At 53.0% G+C, this 15,398-nt stretch overlaps 1 protein-coding gene across 3 annotated transcripts; it reads left to right on the top strand.

Moving 5' to 3' along the window:
- The first annotated feature begins 503 nt into the window (after window positions 1–503).
- On the top strand, window positions 504–13,240 carry OPTC (opticin). Of its 3 annotated transcripts, none has more exons than XM_038380102.2 (7): window positions 504–632; window positions 4,113–4,341; window positions 6,308–6,461; window positions 8,415–8,573; window positions 10,545–10,747; window positions 11,639–11,734; window positions 12,337–13,240. In XM_038380102.2, exons 2-7 carry the CDS (start codon window positions 4,120–4,122, stop codon window positions 12,505–12,507), a joined length of 1,005 nt encoding a protein of 334 aa, XP_038236030.1. In that variant the 5' UTR covers window positions 504–632; window positions 4,113–4,119; the 3' UTR covers window positions 12,508–13,240. The 3 variants fall into 3 exon arrangements, with proteins under 3 accessions (XP_038236030.1, XP_038236031.1, XP_038236032.1); XM_038380103.2 differs by having other exon boundaries at window positions 520–636; XM_038380104.2 differs by lacking the exon at window positions 504–632 and adding an exon at window positions 3,023–3,165.
- Window positions 13,241–15,398: the final 2,158 nt, after the last annotated feature.

The raw sequence follows: 15,398 nt of genomic DNA, 5'->3' as shown, positions 1-15,398 counted from the left end.
TGCCCGTGTTATCCTCCGTGAACATCATGTGCTGCATTAAGTGCCCCCTTAGGCTTGTTTCCCAGCTTGGGGTGAAACTCTGCCCAGGAAAGGGGGGGGTGCCCCGGACTCTGTGCAACACGGACACTGGGGAGTTTATGGCGAAACTCTGGCTGGCTTTGGAGGGACCAGCATTAGGCCTGACAGGTGTAAGTGGGGCATTGTGCAGCGTGTCCCCCTGCACAAGCTGCATGTCACCCTAGGGCACTTCTGCCTCCCCCCAAGGTGACAGGCTGTAAAGTCTGTGCAGGGGGGAAGAAAAGTGCTTTCCGGGCCACCTCCCCCATCCCAGCATGCAGGCCCTAAAAGCAAGCCCATCCTCTTGGAGGAAAGCTGCAAATGAGCATGGCTGCTAGCCCCTGGGGGCACTGTACAAGGGGCACCATGGGAGGGGGGCAGGTGACAGCTGGAATAATCACCACCCTGATTGGCTGCACTTCCTGCTTATCCCCTGCACACTCCCACCCCCCCAACCAGGGCTGCCCTCCCCCTCGCCCTCCTTAAAACCTCTGCCGCCCTTTTGGTCCCAGCACATCAGCTTTGCAGGAGCTGGGAGGTTTGGGCTCTTCCAGGGCAGACCGAGGGACCAGGGGGTAGGTCTGTGACTTGTGCCTCTCTCTCCCCTTCTCTCTTTTTCTCTGGAAGGAGCTGAGCTCAGGGGCTTTCATGCTCAGTTCAGAGGCGTTGTGGGGGTGGGGATTTATGCAGAATGCATGAGGGCTGCCTGCAGTGTGCTTTTCAAAGGCTTTTTTATTACTCTCTTAATGCTAGGTTTGATCTGTGGGAAACTAGCTGAGATTAAGGGCCAGACTCCTCACTTCAGGACGTTTGCAATTCAGTGCTGTCTTTTATAGGCTGGAGAGAGCTGTGCCAAGCAAGCGTGCGCGTGCATGGGTGCACACGTTGTCCCAGGTTTGTTGCATGTGTGTTTGAGTGTGTGTGTATGTGACTTGCCTGTGTTTGCGAGTGCATGGGAGTATGGATGGTGGTGAGGGGGGTGTTGGTGTGGATACTGCGTTTGCGAGTGCATGGGCAGGCGGACGTGTTTGTTTGTGCATGCGTGTGTGCTTGTGTGTTTGTGTGTACGCACAGATGGGCCAAGCGCTTTGAGTCATGCTCAGAATAGGGGCTGCCAGCCAAGCAGGAGCTGCTTCTGAATGGAGTGAATCCCCTTTCCGAAGGAGCTAATCAAGTTTGGATTTCATCATGCGGCCTGCCCTCAGTTTGTCAAATGAGCCCCGTGTGGGAAATCCCTGTGTTAGACAGCGTAGCCCCTTGCCATGGAGTGTCGGGGAGTCAGGACCCTGCACCTCCCTCTTCCTGCAATTCACCGTGACTCTCAGCCAGCCAGTAAAACAGAAGGTTTATTGAATGACAGGAACACAGTCCCAAACAGAGCTTGTTGGTACAACCAGGACCCCTCAGACAGGTCCTTCTGGGGGGCAGGGAGCTTAGACCCCAGCCTTGGGGTCCCCTCCGTTTTCCCAGTCCACTCCCAATTCAAAACCCCCTCCAGCCGTCTCACCCAGCCTCCCCACCCCCCCCCCCGCTCCTCCTCCAGCCTTTGTCCAGCTTCCCTGGCAAAAGGTGTCACCTTGCCCCCAAACCGCCTCCTGGCTCAGGTTACATTGTCCCTCCAGTGAAGCCACACCCTGCTATCCCATCCCCAGTGCAGACAGTCCCAGTAAAACTCCCCTGCGACATTCCCAGGTCAATCCCCACTCCCTGCTCCGTCACACCTCTAGAGTGTCATCGAAGGTGCATAGTGCAATTCTGGTCTCTGGGGCCTTCTGAAGGCAATTGATATGGGTTGCTTCCTGGAGCAGTCTCTTAAAACAGAGGGTTCATGTTCTGTTCTCTTAAAACAGGTTTCAGTGCAGGTGCCCAACCCACACCTCATTACTGCAACTGTGTGTGCAAACTGAGCAGGCAGATGGGCGTTTGTGTGTGCAGCCGTGGCAACTGTCCACCGAACTGGAAATGTGGCCCCCAGTGCGTCTGTTGAGGGGAGAAGGGCAGACTATAATTCACGAGCTGTTTTACCCGGCCCTGCGTGCACGGGAGCACAATCTCATGCAGTTCACACCGCTCTAGCCCAAGGGGGGGGGATCTACACAGATGTGCAGGGTGTGTGACATACCCCAGTGCATGCACTCCCATAAACATAAGCTACCATGTACACTCCAGTAATGAGCCAGCATCTCTGCTAAAGAGAGCGCTCTGACACTCAGGTCTCAGGATCCAGTAATATGAACCACGCAAGCTGGTGGCAATGACTGTATCCTGTAAGAGGTTTCAGAGTAGCAGCCGTGTTAGTCTGTATTCGCAAAAAAGAAAAGGAGGACTTGGGTGCCACAAATACTCCTTTTCTTTTGTACCCTGTAAGCTATGCAGAGAGCAAATTCCAGCCGAGACAAGCTCTGGTCCTGCCCACTGGGCTAGGGGCAGGTTCTCATTAGTCCATCTGAGAAGAGCCTCACTAGGGAGCGATCATCAAAGTCCTAGTTTGTGTCCTAGCTCTGGAAGGGACTGGGATCTAGTGTTTAGAGCAGAGGAGTTTGAGAATCAAGACTCCTGGGTTCTCTCCCCAGCTCTGCCACTGATCTACTGTGTGACTTTGGGCAGGTCACTTTCCCCCCTCTGTGCTTACGTTTCCCCCTCTGTGCAATGGGAAGAATATCGTTCCCCCAACTCTGTCACGAGCTTTGGGATCTCAGGCTCAAGTAGCACATAAGAGCAGAGAGTTACTCCTGAACTCATGATACACCCTCTCTCCATCCTGCAGCCAAGGAGCTCAGGCCAGCGAAAAGTCTTAACCCCCCACCTGGGGAGCTTCTCTCCAAGCTGCCTGTTCTTTGAAGGTTGTTTGGATGGCTGGATCTGGCCTGTGAGTGGGAGGTGACGCTCCGTACAGCAGCTCTGGGCCTCTCTCCTCGCAGCAGGGCACTCAAGCATGAAACAGCCTGAAAAGAAAAGGAGAGTAATGATTTCCTCCAGGGCTCTAGGCAGAGTCCATTAGTTCTCTCCAGCAGGAAAGCCATGTCCACTTGCTTCTGCGGCTGCCGGGGAAGCCTGTTTAAAGTGCTCCAGGACAAGGCCGGGGAGACTCGGGAAGAGCGACAGAAGGTGCAGTAGAAGGAGCTAAAGTGAAGGATTGGGTGGGGGGTAAAGCCGACTGCCAGCACTTGGAGGAAACATTTGGGGCAGAAACATCAACTAGTGCTTCCTGGGCCAGGTTTCCCAAAGAGCTCAGCACCCGCATGCAGGTCCAGGATAGCTCATCTGGTTGGGAGGGAGCTCTGCCCTTCTGAATATCTGGCCCATCCGTGTCACCCCGAGCGCTGCTGGGTGTTTTTGCAAACCCAACCCTCCTTGAGATGTTTCAACTGGTGCTGAGCCCTCATGGAAAAGAGTCAGTGGGAGCGGAGCACTTGGAAGTCTGAGCACAAGTGAGCAGAGCTTGCTGTCCGGCCCCTGTCTTTGCTGCACAGCAGGAGATGCCGGACAATGGGATTTGCAAAATATTGAGATGAATGTGGTAAATGTTGTCGTTTACAAAGGGGAACCTCCACTCACATCCCTGACAGAGCTCCGCTACCCTGGCCAGCAGTATACCTGGCTGTGGTATTCCTGGATTCTCCATTCACCCCATCTCCTGCCATTGCATTGCTGAATCCCCTTTGCCTAGCACAGTGCCCCTCGAATCTGATCTCTTCCAAGCTCTGCTCTGCTAGCCCTAGCCCCACCCTCAGCAGTCCTGCCGATGCCCCTCACTCCTGGCCTGCCATACTCCTCGCAGTCCCAGTCCTGGGCTCCCGCTACTCGGCTCTGCCGATGCACTTCACTCCCGGACCGTGGCACCCCCTTGCTGTTCTAGCACTGGGTTCCCCGCACCATCCTGCCAGTGCGTGTTAAGCCGGTAAGTGCTCAGGCAGGTGCTCCTGGGGGAATCAGAGCCCTGTGCTATGCAGGTAGGGCACATCTCTCAGACCCGAGCTCAGCCCTGTAAACAGCAGAACTGAGCTGACCAACAGTGACAAAAATGCTTCGTTGCTTCTCTTTTCTCGGCACAGGTGCGGGATGCAGCGCGTAGCCTTGGTGGGGGTCACCACCCTGGCCCTGGTGCTGGCCTTGGCCAGCCCTTCAAAAGAAGAAGGCAAGAAGAAGGAAGAGAAGCCCAGAGCTGACACTGCAACCGATGACAACCTGGACCTGCCCAACTACGACTTAGACAACTATGGAGAGATCATTGACCCGAGCCTCTACGAAGAGCTTTATGACTATAGTGACCTGGCACCAAAGGTAAGATGGAGACAGCAGAGCAGCAGAAACATGGGCCAACTCTTCTTCATGTGCCTTCATGTGGGGAGTCCTAAGGCGGCTCCTTTCTCTAGGATCCGAGGGTAGCTTCTGTGCTACCACCCTCGCTGAGCTGGGTGTCCCTCCTGTTCCCTGCCCTGTCTCTCCAGGGCTGGGGCATTCTGGCCACTCTTCCACCCACAGCACTTGGTGGACGGAAACGCTTTCATCTGGGAGTCAGGAGTCTAGCTGTGACTACATCCCCTCTTTCCCCAGTTTAGGTACTTCACTCTCTTCTCCTAGGTGCTTCCCTAGTTTGAAAGCCATGAAGAAGAGCGTTCATCGATTCACAGATTATAATGTCAGAAGGGACCATCATGATTATCTAGTCTGATCTCCTAGTCAGCTGGTTTATAGGGAGGCTTGCAGCAGTGTAGGATCCAGAAGGAAATGGGTATGACACAGTCTGAGACTTGTTCTAAAGTCCTGAGTCAGGAGGGAGAACCAGCTTTCCCCTAACACTTAGCACTGAGGTCTTGACCACACGTGGTCACTAGGAGATAGCATTGTCTGGTAGTGAGATCCTGATCCTGGTTAGCAGCAATCCTATTGCCAATTCCTAGTTCTGCCAATGACTTATTGCATGGTCTTGGGCAAGTCACATCAACCTCTCCATGCCTCAGCTTGCCCCTGTGTAAGCTGGAAATAATCATGTTCACAGAGGGGTTGTGAAGCTTTATTATCAAATGTATTTGGCTTAAAGAGGCTACGGCAGAGTGAAGTAGTGATATTGCGAAAGATCCATAAGATTGGCCATACTGGGTCAGACCAAAGGTCCAGCTAGCCCAGTATCCTGTCTTCTGACAGTGGCCAATGCCAGGTGCCCCAGAGGGAATGAACAGAACAGGTAATCAAGTGATCCATTCCCTGTTGCCTGTTCCCAGCTTCTGGCAAACAGAGGCTAGGGACACCATCCCTGCCCAACCTGGCTAATAGCCATTGATGGACCTATCCTCCATGAACTTACCTAGTTCTTTTTTTAACCCTGTTATCCGCGGCAGGCTGCTCCAGGGTAGGGGCGCTAACCTAACTGGTGGGTAATTCTACCCTGCTTCCCTAAGTCCCCAAGCCAGAGTCTCTGCTGGCGTCAGTCAGCAGCATCCCAGTGACATCAACAGAGCCACGTGGATTGACCCTAGCTGAGGAGCTGACCTGGTCTCTGCACATTCCCTTGCATGTGGCATTCTCCTTCAATTCACTCCCTGCCCTGTGCTTCATTGCTGGATGCTGTGTGTCAGACGACCAGGGCATGCTGCTCCCTCACAGAGGGGTGGCTGCATTTCAGCAGCGGTGCGGTTGTTCCAGCGTATAGGGGCTGACCCTGCTCTCGCTGGAGTCCTCTGCAAAACTCCCATTGGTGTCAATGAGCTGATCACTGGGGCCAAAATAAGGGCTGAGGCTAAACTGAAGACATGTGCACCAGGGCCCTGCAGCATGGACGTTACATCAGCTTGGACTCAGCAAAGAGCCACCACGAGATGGTGTTAGCCTCCCTTACACACACCCACTTGCTCTCACTCCTTACCCATCCCCGCTGAATTTGGCTTGCAGAGTTGCAGGCATGGAGAGGAAAGGCGCCGTGTGAATGCGAGACATGACTGGTATTGAGGCTGCATGGAGCACTCCGTTACCTCTGTTACCTTTTGCACTTGGGGGTTTTCAGCAGAGCCAAAGGGAGCTGGGTGCGTTTCAATGGGATTGGGTGCCTGCCTACCCTAGACGTTGGCTATTTCAGGTATATCACAGCTGTAGCCCTCCAACCTGCCCTGTGCCACCTTCTACCCCTCCCCAGTGGAGGTGTGAGCTGGGCGGGGCAAGGGAGGAGTCAATGACTGATCAATGCTTTAAAGTGAGCGCAGTCCCACAGCTTGTGCTCGGTGCCGTGATGCCCCTTGCCCTGTCTTTGCAGATTGAGGTTGGTACATTGGCTCCTCCAACCCAGCGTCTAGAGGGCGTCATGAGCACAAGAGCCGTGCCGACCGAAGCACCCAGGAGGCCACCCCCAACATCCCCCACGACCAAGCCTGTCGGGCCAGGTCTGTTCGGGTCCATAACCAAACAGGGTGAGTGAGAGACCAGCCCTCGTCACTTGGTCTTCCGGGGTAATGCTGCAACATGGGGGATTTGCTCACAGGAGAATAGGTCTCCAAATACCACGAGCAATGACAGCAGTCTGGAAAGAGTCTTCTCTCAGCATGGGGGTGAGGGGTACAGGGTACAGAGAAACACAGTCCCTCTCAATGTGGGCCAGAGGGGGCTTTGGAAATGTGTGGGATGGAGGTGCTCCCTTCCCAGCATGGCGTGGGGGAGCAATCTCTGAGGCCTCTAGCCCAGAGGCAGACCTATCCCTGCGTGGGGTGGCGGGACTGATGGGAGGAGAGAGAGAGAAGCAGCGAGTGACCCTGGGAGCTGAGAGGCGCTGACGGAAGGACGCGAGGGTGAGCAGACTGTCCCCTGTCCAGGAGCCAAGTATTTGCCCTGCGTGAGGAACATGATGGGGGGGGTCTCCCATATCAAACGGCAGGCGAGAGGGTGTCAGAAAGGAACCGCTTCACAGCAACGAGAACAGCAGCAAAGCCGCAACGCTTCAACGAGCAGAGATGTTGCGACAGTCGGATAGAGTAGCAATTAGATTAGTGACAATTAAAATCCTGCAGCGAGGGATAAATATCTTTATTCATTTTCTGTCACTCCGAACTGGGACAAATTACTTAGTAGGCTCAGGGAAATTGTTGCCTTTATGCTTTGAACTCCCCCACTAATAGATTTGGAGTCTCGCGCACACTCTGGGGGGAGAAGAGGGAAAAGAGGGGAAAAACAAAACAAAAAACGCCCAATGCAGTTTTAATTGGTGCCAGAAATCTTGTCGCCCTGCCACTGCCACTTTGCCTGGCTGAGCAGAGTCTAGTTCCAGATGTAGGGGAATCAGATGTTTGCTTGATGCAAATGGTTTCTTTTTGTTTCATCTCTGACAGTGCAGAAGGGCCAAACAGATCCCTGGTGTACCGCTGCTGTGTTTGGTGGAGCTGCACCCCCCATGGAGAGATTTGGCCTGAGCTGATTTGTTTTTAAGCAGCTCTTTTGGCTGGTTGTTCCTGGCCTTTCTCGTGGTTTCATTTTTTGCTTGTTTTGTTTTCCTCTGAACTTAGCGCTTGGTGGAAGGAGCTGGCCTGACAGCCCTGGAGACCAAAGCCCTCTGTGTATCTACATAGCTGGTACAGCACGGGTAGGGCCTGGGCAGTCCCTGTCCGGGCTGCCCTCCCGCAGGGTGCTCTGACCCTCCCTGCAATGCACGGCCTTCCCAGGTTCACTTCAAAATAGAACGTATGAGAACAGACTCTGAGCTTTAGGGACCCTTCCAGGGCTACCTGGGTAATAGCACAGCATCTGCTGAACTCCCAAAGTCCAGGCCTGGATTCCCAGGGGCTGGGCTCTTCTTTGACTCTTCCAAAGTTCTGGTCTGGGATCGGGAAGGAGGGTTCCCCAGGCTCCAGCTCTGCACAGCTGGTTGATTTTGGGTTACCTGAAATTCTGGAGAGGTTGGCTCCAGGGCTTGGCTTTGGGTCCATCTCAGTCAGAAAGGTTCCTGGGCCCAAGCTAGTCTTATGCTGCACGTAGTGTGACCAGATAGCAAGTGTGATAAATCAGGACACGTTTTTTTTTTTGGAAGGTTGGGGGGGTATAGTTGCATATATAAGACAGAGCCCCTAATATCAGGACATCTGGTCCCACTAGTTGCACGTGGTCTGGCCTTGGAGGTTGCAATGAACCCCAGAAGCAGGGGTGTTTCAAAAGGCTCCAGGTTCTGTCCCTTGAGCTCTGCTGCTAACCCACAGCATGGGGTGTCAGGCCAGATCCTCCACTGCGGTAAGCCAGCTGAGTTCCATTGTCTTTAGTGGAGCTAGGCCAGTTGAGAATCTGGCCCCCCATCCTGGCCCCGGTTGGAGGTTATATTTAATACCCCCAAGCCCTGCTCGTTGCTACTGGCTGTCTGCCTCCGTCTCTCCCTGCCCCAGGTCTGCCCACCTGCCTGGTCTGCGTGTGCCTTAGCACCTCCGTGTACTGCGATGATGCCGAGCTGGAACAGATCCCGCCGCTGCCCCTGGAGACCACGTACCTCTACGCCCGCTTCAACCGCATCAGCCGCATCCAAGCCAGCGACTTCGCCAGGCTGAGTATGTGGAGCCGGCGCCCTGCCCGCTGCCCTCCCCCACGCAGAGCGGCATCTGTGCATCACTGTGCTCTGCTGGGGGATATGGGGGGTGGGGAAACTTTGCACTGGCTCCCAGGGAATTGGGGGCAGGGGCTAAGTGGATCCATTGAAGAGCTGCCTGAGGGAAGAGGATGCCCCTTGTATCCCAGAGTCCTGTTCAGCTATCACACTGGTTCCTGTTCCAGATTTGTACAATGTTTAAGCTGAGTCCAGATCCAATCTGACACTGAATCCTCCCTAGGCAGGTTTAGACTCCTCCCAACCAACTGCATGGCCACAGCAGGGGGCTCAGACCTGCTCCTTGGGCATCAGATACAATTGCAAGTGTACGCAGATGCCACTCCCCATGGCACCAATGGGAGCCAGGCCTATAGACACCAGAGCTGGCTTTAGCCCCAAGTCCTGGGCACACAAGCTCCAGTCATGTCAGTGGTTCATCCACACCCCTCTATACAATTTAATTTAGGGCTTCTGCCTTCTTGCTGAGTGGCGTGTAAGGGCATCAATGGGGGGAAGAGCCAGGCCGGGACATGGCTGCCTCTCTCACGCGGCCCCAGCCATCTGCAGACACAGAATCAGGGAGCCGAATGCAGACAGTTCCCAGGAGCGGGAATGTGAGACCTTAACACTGCACCAATGCTGCTCTTTATTAAAGTCCTGGGACAGCAAGTCCTGGTTGGGTCTAGGAACTGGAGGGGCCAAGAACTCTCTGGTTGTAACATCATAATGTTGCAGGGCTCATAGATGTTGGAAATGGAAAAGCCATGAGTGCAATGAGTGCCAAGCCAGGTCCCCCATTTACAGCGGGAACTAGGGGTGCTGCTGCACCCCCCTGATTGAAGCAGTTTCCATCATATGCAGGGTTTACAGTTTGGTTCAGTGGCTCTCAGCACCCCCACTGTACAAATGGTTCCAGCCCTCCTGATGGCTTGCACAGCATGTGAATCCGTACCACGCTAGTTTGAACTCAAAACGTGGGGGGCGGCAGTTTTGTACATGGTTAAAACCCAGAGAAAACAGTCATCCCATGCCCTGTGAAGCAAACTCGCTGGGTTTTGCCCAGCTCTGGAGATCTCCTAACGGGTCCCTCTAGAGGCAGGACAGTGGTGTTGCACAGTCCTTCCCCCTTGGCTGGCTGGAATAGGAGCCCTGTAGCTTTAAAATCCCTTCTCTCCTGCAGGAAGAAATTGCACCCAGTGCTAGTCAATGGAATGGACCCTGCCAAAGCTGTTGGAGCCTTAAGATTGCAGGACTAGCTAGAAAACTGTGAGCTGGGGCTTGCAGAGGCTCTCAGCGCAGTAGGTGCATGTTTGGGGAGGCTAAAAGAAAAGAAGGACTTGTGGCACCTTAGAGACTAACGCATTTATTTGAGCATAAGCTCAGTCTCTAAGGTGCCACAAGTCCTCCTTTTCTTTTTGCGGATACAGACTAACCGGCTGCTACTTTGAAACCAGTCATTATGTCTGTGGGGCTGGGCACTGTTAAAATGGGACCTGCTGGGTGCTGTGCATATTTGAAAACCTTGCTCTGATTTAGGCCCTTAAATGGATGCTGAGCTCCTCTGAAAACCTCTGAAAGGGGATGCTGAGGTCTTGAAAATCTGGCCCTTGGAGGAATAATAATAACAAAGACATAAATGAATTTCATATTTCTATTGGAGCTGCATCCAGCCACCATAGTCAGGATATTGGCCTGTTGTGTTAGGTGCTGGATTGAGTTTAGCTGGCATAGATTGGCATTGGCTCATTGAGTTCAATGGAGCTATGTTCATTTACACCAGCTGAGGACCTGGTTCATTCTAGTTCTGTTTGCTGGAGTGCTGGCTTTTTCTCCTACGGCTCTGGCCAGGCCTAGCCCCTAATTATTGCTCAGCACCGTTGTGAGCGATGGCAAGGGTTTGTGAAGGTGGCATCTCTATCCTCCCCTCCATCAGAGAAGCTGAAGCGAATAGACCTGACTAGCAACTTCATCTCCTGGGTGGGCGAGGACTCCTTCCGGCTGCTGAGCACCCTGCAAGAGCTCATCCTCGCCGAGAACAGGCTGACTGCGCTACCTGCATTGCCCAGCAGCATCGTGCGGCTCGATGCCCGGTTCAACAGGATCCAGAGCTCCGGTGTCAGACCTGAAGCCTTCAGAGTGAGTCTGTGCCCAAAGGCTGGTGGCCACCCCAAGATTCCAAAAGGGGTCCCTAAATTTCACAGCTTCTTTTCCCACCCTCCAAGAGGGCTGGGGGTCTCTTGGGGTATATCTACACTGCAAGATAAGCTCAGGGTTTGAATTCAGACTCAAGCCAAACCCCCCTCCTATCTTCACACAAATCGCACTAACCCAGGGCTCGGACTCTGGGTTTCAGGACTGTTCAGGGGTGGAAGGTCCGAGCCTGAGTCAAACTGGGACCCAGGGTTCATGCCCTATTGCTTTGCAGTGTAGATGCAACCCGACTGGGCTTGTGCTCTGGGAGTCTACCAGAAATAGCCCACAATCCCACAAGCTGACTTCCTTTATCCTCTGGACAGTCAAGTTTTCCCACGTTGGATTTGGACCCGTATAATGCAGTGTAGACACTTCAGCACAGGTTTGGACCCAGGGTTCAACAATTCCTAACCTGGGGTTGGATTGGGGCCCACATAATAAGTGTAGACACTCAAGCCCCTAGATTAACAAACCCAGGGGCTGCTAACTTGAGTTCTATAACCCTGGGCTTACTCCGCAGCGTAGACATGGTCAATTCAACCCGCTGCTAGGCCTACTTGGCTCTGATTCCTACCCCTTTGTACCACAGAAATAACCCAGATGTTCTGTATAGAGAAGCTGACTGGGGCTTGGGAACAGCCAAAGCCCAAAGTGCCACCCCCAGCTTTTCCAGTGTTTGCTGGGATGGGACAATCCCATGCAAGCATGAGAGCAGCATGTTATGTTCAGCAAAGCTGTGAGTTCCGCCCCATCCTGCTGAGCCTTGGTGCGTTCCAGGCCAGGTGAGGGGGCTGGGCAGGGTGAGGGCTGATGCATTCACCTGTGTTTCTGCAGGAGCTGAAGAAGCTGCAATTCCTCCACCTGTCTGATAACAAGCTGGACTATATCCCAGTGCCCCTGCCCGAGGGCCTGCGGTCCCTGCACCTGCAGGTGAGGCAGTAACCCAGTCAAGCAAGGGCACCTAGCCAGACTGGGTGATGGTCCCTTAAAGATACGGCCACTCTTTGATTTTGCATTTGCTTTTGAATTTTGCTGGCCTTGCAGTCAAGGGACGGAGAGCTCTGGCTAGACACAGATATCGTGCAGGTGGGTGGGGGGCAAGATCCTCTCTCTCACAATGTCCCAGTTCTAATGTCCCCTGCACAGACCTCACTGTGCACCTCATTCTCCCCACAGCTCGTCCAATGTTGGGCCCCCTGAGACATCCAGCTCTGCCAGTGCCCCTCAGTCCTGATTGGTGCCCCCTCTGCTATTCCAGCCCCTTCCTTCCTCTGCTGGTAGATCTCAATCCTGCAGGTCCCCCTGTCATTCTGGCGTTGGAGTCACCTGTCAATGGTATCAAACTGGCCAGTGGTTAAAGGATGTATCCATGAGGGTCTGTGTTGAAGCTCATTACACCTGCGGGCCAAATCTAGTTTGAGCCCCAGTCTAACAGAAGCAAAGTCTCATACTAGCCAGGGAAAATTAATGCACAAATCCACTACCTCACCTTGCCCCTTCTCCCCACCGTTTAATGTTGTCTCCCTGGCTAGAACAACAACATCCAAACCATGCACAAAGACACGTTCTGTGACAGCCAGGACCACAGTCACATCCGCTGGGCCCTGGAGGACATCCGCTTGGACCACAACCCCATCAACCTGAGCTTCTTCCCCGACGCTTACTTCTGTCTGCCTCGGCTACCCACGGGCCATTTCTACTGAGCCTGCCAGACAGCCCCCACGGGAGCACCTATGATGGGAACTGCTCTTGGGAGAAGGCTGCCCTGGACCCACAAGTTAAGAGCTCCATGCCCGGCTGTCCTGTTGGGCCATCTGGTATTTGCCCTTCTCCCTTGCTCATCTCAGCCCCAGTGGCCTTGTCTAGACTAGGGTTTAAGATGTGATGTGAGCATATATGAGCTAACATGGGTTTAGAAGTCTAGTTAGGCTAAGGATACTGTGTTCTGTGTTAAAATGGCCAGGGGGTGCTGGATGCGAGGATTTTATTGAGTTCTCAGTCCTTGTGTGCCAGCGCGAAGGATGCCCCAAGTCGAGAATAGCCCTAATAAAATGAAAAAGGTTAAAAACTCATTCTGTGGATTGTTTAAAACAAAATAACCTGTTGGCCACCCCCATCAGACATGGCAGCTCGTCCATGAGCATTGTGGTGTGGGAAGTGATGGGCAAAGCTTTCATGGGAACAAACCTTGGATTCCCTCCTGGCTGAACCTCGGTCACTTGGATCCTGACCTGCATTTCCAGTCATAGGCTCCCCGATGCACAGCTCCACCCAAAGCTTAGGTCTCAAAGCTGATCCAAACAGGGAGGGGGAGGGAGCGAGTTTTGAGGCCTGAATCAAATCAATGTATTTAAAATATAGCATGTGTTGTGTTCCCTAACTTCTGAAATCAGAAGAGAGCTGTCCACTTGGGTAATACTTTAAACATAGCTTATTCATCATCTGTATTTTTATACATGTGCAATAAACGCACGTCGTGTGAGAGAGACGACGTGCACATGGAGAAGCCAAAACACTGGACTGAACCCTCTGAACTCAGCTTCCATCCTCCAGGCCAGGGGAGGGAATTTGGTAAGTAAACATCTTACGGCACGCTTCCAGTTTTCAAAAATTCAGTCGTTCACGTTGTCCCTCCGCACCCTCCTCCTTTGTGTGCGCAAAACACGGGCACAAGATGTGACATTGCTTTAGGCATACGCCAAAATGCCCGTTTGATGCCCAGTTCAGCTGTGACTTTTTTAAAGCTTGCCCCTTAGATGCATGGTTAGCTGATGCATGTACAAAAAATGTCATTTTGCACTTACAAATGGCAGGCAGGCAGGAGCCCGGGGAATGGCTTTGGTTGTACAAAATTATCCTCCTCGGCTGCATTCTTATTATGCAAAACACAAAGCAGGGCCACTCAGATGTGAGTCCTATTTTGACACCCCAAGTTTCTAGGTGGGCAGATAAAAGGAATGGCTGCTGTTCTCTTCTCTAAAGTGCCAGGGTTGGCAGATTATGCTGTCATGCAGTGCTCTGAAAACATCTATCTATGGGTTTTTTCACCATATGCCACCATAATATCTAAGCACTGTCCTTAAACATCTTGTCTCTTACTTGCTTTTATAGCCAAAGGGCTGAATAGAGGGGCCAGTTAGGCTCAGATCCAGCAAAGATGGAATCATCCAACTTTAGCTGTATTTTCGCCAGCTTTCACTTTCACCCCACTAGAGGGTGCAACAGAATATGTGTCAAAACCCACCCGTCCCTGTGCCTTGCTCACCTAATCTCTGCTCCTTGTCTCTCTTCTGCTTTGCCTTATCATTTAAACCCCTTGGCTACATTAAATGAGACTGGTGAGCTGCTGCCCACATGCCTGTCCTTCAGTTAATAGCGCTGAGCACAAATTCCTGGTTGCTGGGAAACTCTGCAGCTCTCATGGATCATGAGTTCTGGGAGGCTGAGGATGGGAAGGTGGGGAAGAGAGCTGAAGGCAAAGAGGAGCATGGAGAAAAGTAGTTCCCAGTTTCCCAATTGCAGCCACTAAATTTATACAAACCACTGCCTGGCTGCCTTTCCCAGAACAGCCTAGTGCAGTGGTTCTCAAACCTTTGTACTGGTGACCCCTTTCACATAGCCAGCCTCTGAGTGCGACTCCCTCTTATCAATTAAAAACACTTTTAAATATATTTAACACTATTATAAATGCTGGAGGCAAAGCAGGGTTTGGGGTGGAGGCTGTCAGCTCATGACCCCCCCCCCCCAGTGTAATAACCTTGTGACTCCCTGAGGGGTCGCAATCCCCAGTTTGAAAACCTCGGGCCTAGTGGGATTGGAGGGGGATTTGAAGGACTGGCACCCCAACCCACCTGCTGCAGATAATTGATACAAACACTAAATAAACCTCACATGCATTAGGAGAGCCAGGCCCCGAAACCTGCGCCTTCCAAAATCAAACAGCCCTGGGCAGTAGCAGTTTCACTATTGGCCTGACCTCTAGGCTGTGACATGCCACTCAAAGGCCATGCATTACACAGGAGGGTGTTGGACAATGGACTGCAGGGCATTACTAAGGACTAGGCTGGTTTCTTGGCCATGGGCTGGTTATCCTGGCCCGTTGGGATTGTGCTCACATCCCTTTCAAAGGGCACCTGTTGGCAGACAAGGGCAGTGATCCATTTGGGGGTGATGCTCCCTGCCTCTGGACGCACGTTGACCTGAGCATCACATTCGGTTCTGTGCCAGTAGAAGCTGCTGGCATTTTGGGCTGGGTGTGTTTGTGGACAGCAGAGGACAATAAGGCTCTGGTTTGGCAACTGTAAGGAAGCCACACAGGAAGGCCTGGAGGGGTCTGATGAAAGGACGGTGGGGGAAGACACAGCAATAAAGAGTCTGAAAACTGTCTGTATTTTCTTATCTTAAGCGGGGTGCTGGCTCCTCTAGTTCTCCACAGCTCACGGGGGGCTCCCTCAAGCACAGCACCATCCTGTGCAAAGAGTTTACTAGTCTCAGCTAAGCTCTGGTGCGTGTAGGCAGCAGCTGCCATCCAGGCAAAGACCTCTCCACTGTACAGACTTTGAGGTCACAGACCTAGGCACTGTAGCAGGGATCC

Source organism: Dermochelys coriacea, chromosome 21 (genome assembly GCF_009764565.3).
Source record: "Dermochelys coriacea isolate rDerCor1 chromosome 21, rDerCor1.pri.v4, whole genome shotgun sequence".
NCBI lineage: Eukaryota > Metazoa > Chordata > Testudines > Dermochelyidae > Dermochelys > Dermochelys coriacea.
The sequence above is the reverse complement of the archived record's forward strand: the minus strand, read 5'-3'. Positions and strand labels throughout refer to the sequence as shown.

What these genes read in the sequence shown, in the direction of transcription:
- OPTC (XM_038380102.2), top strand. Translation starts at nt 4,120, where the DNA reads ATGCAGCGCGTAGCCTTGGTGGGGGTCACCACCCTGGCCCTGGTGCTG. An exon ending in ATAGTGACCTGGCACCAAAG is followed by an intron (nt 4,342 to 6,307) that starts GTAAGATGGAGA and finishes CTGTCTTTGCAG; the next exon opens with ATTGAGGTTGGTACATTGGC. An exon ending in CGGGTCCATAACCAAACAGG is followed by an intron (nt 6,462 to 8,414) that starts GTGAGTGAGAGA and finishes TCCCTGCCCCAG; the next exon opens with GTCTGCCCACCTGCCTGGTC.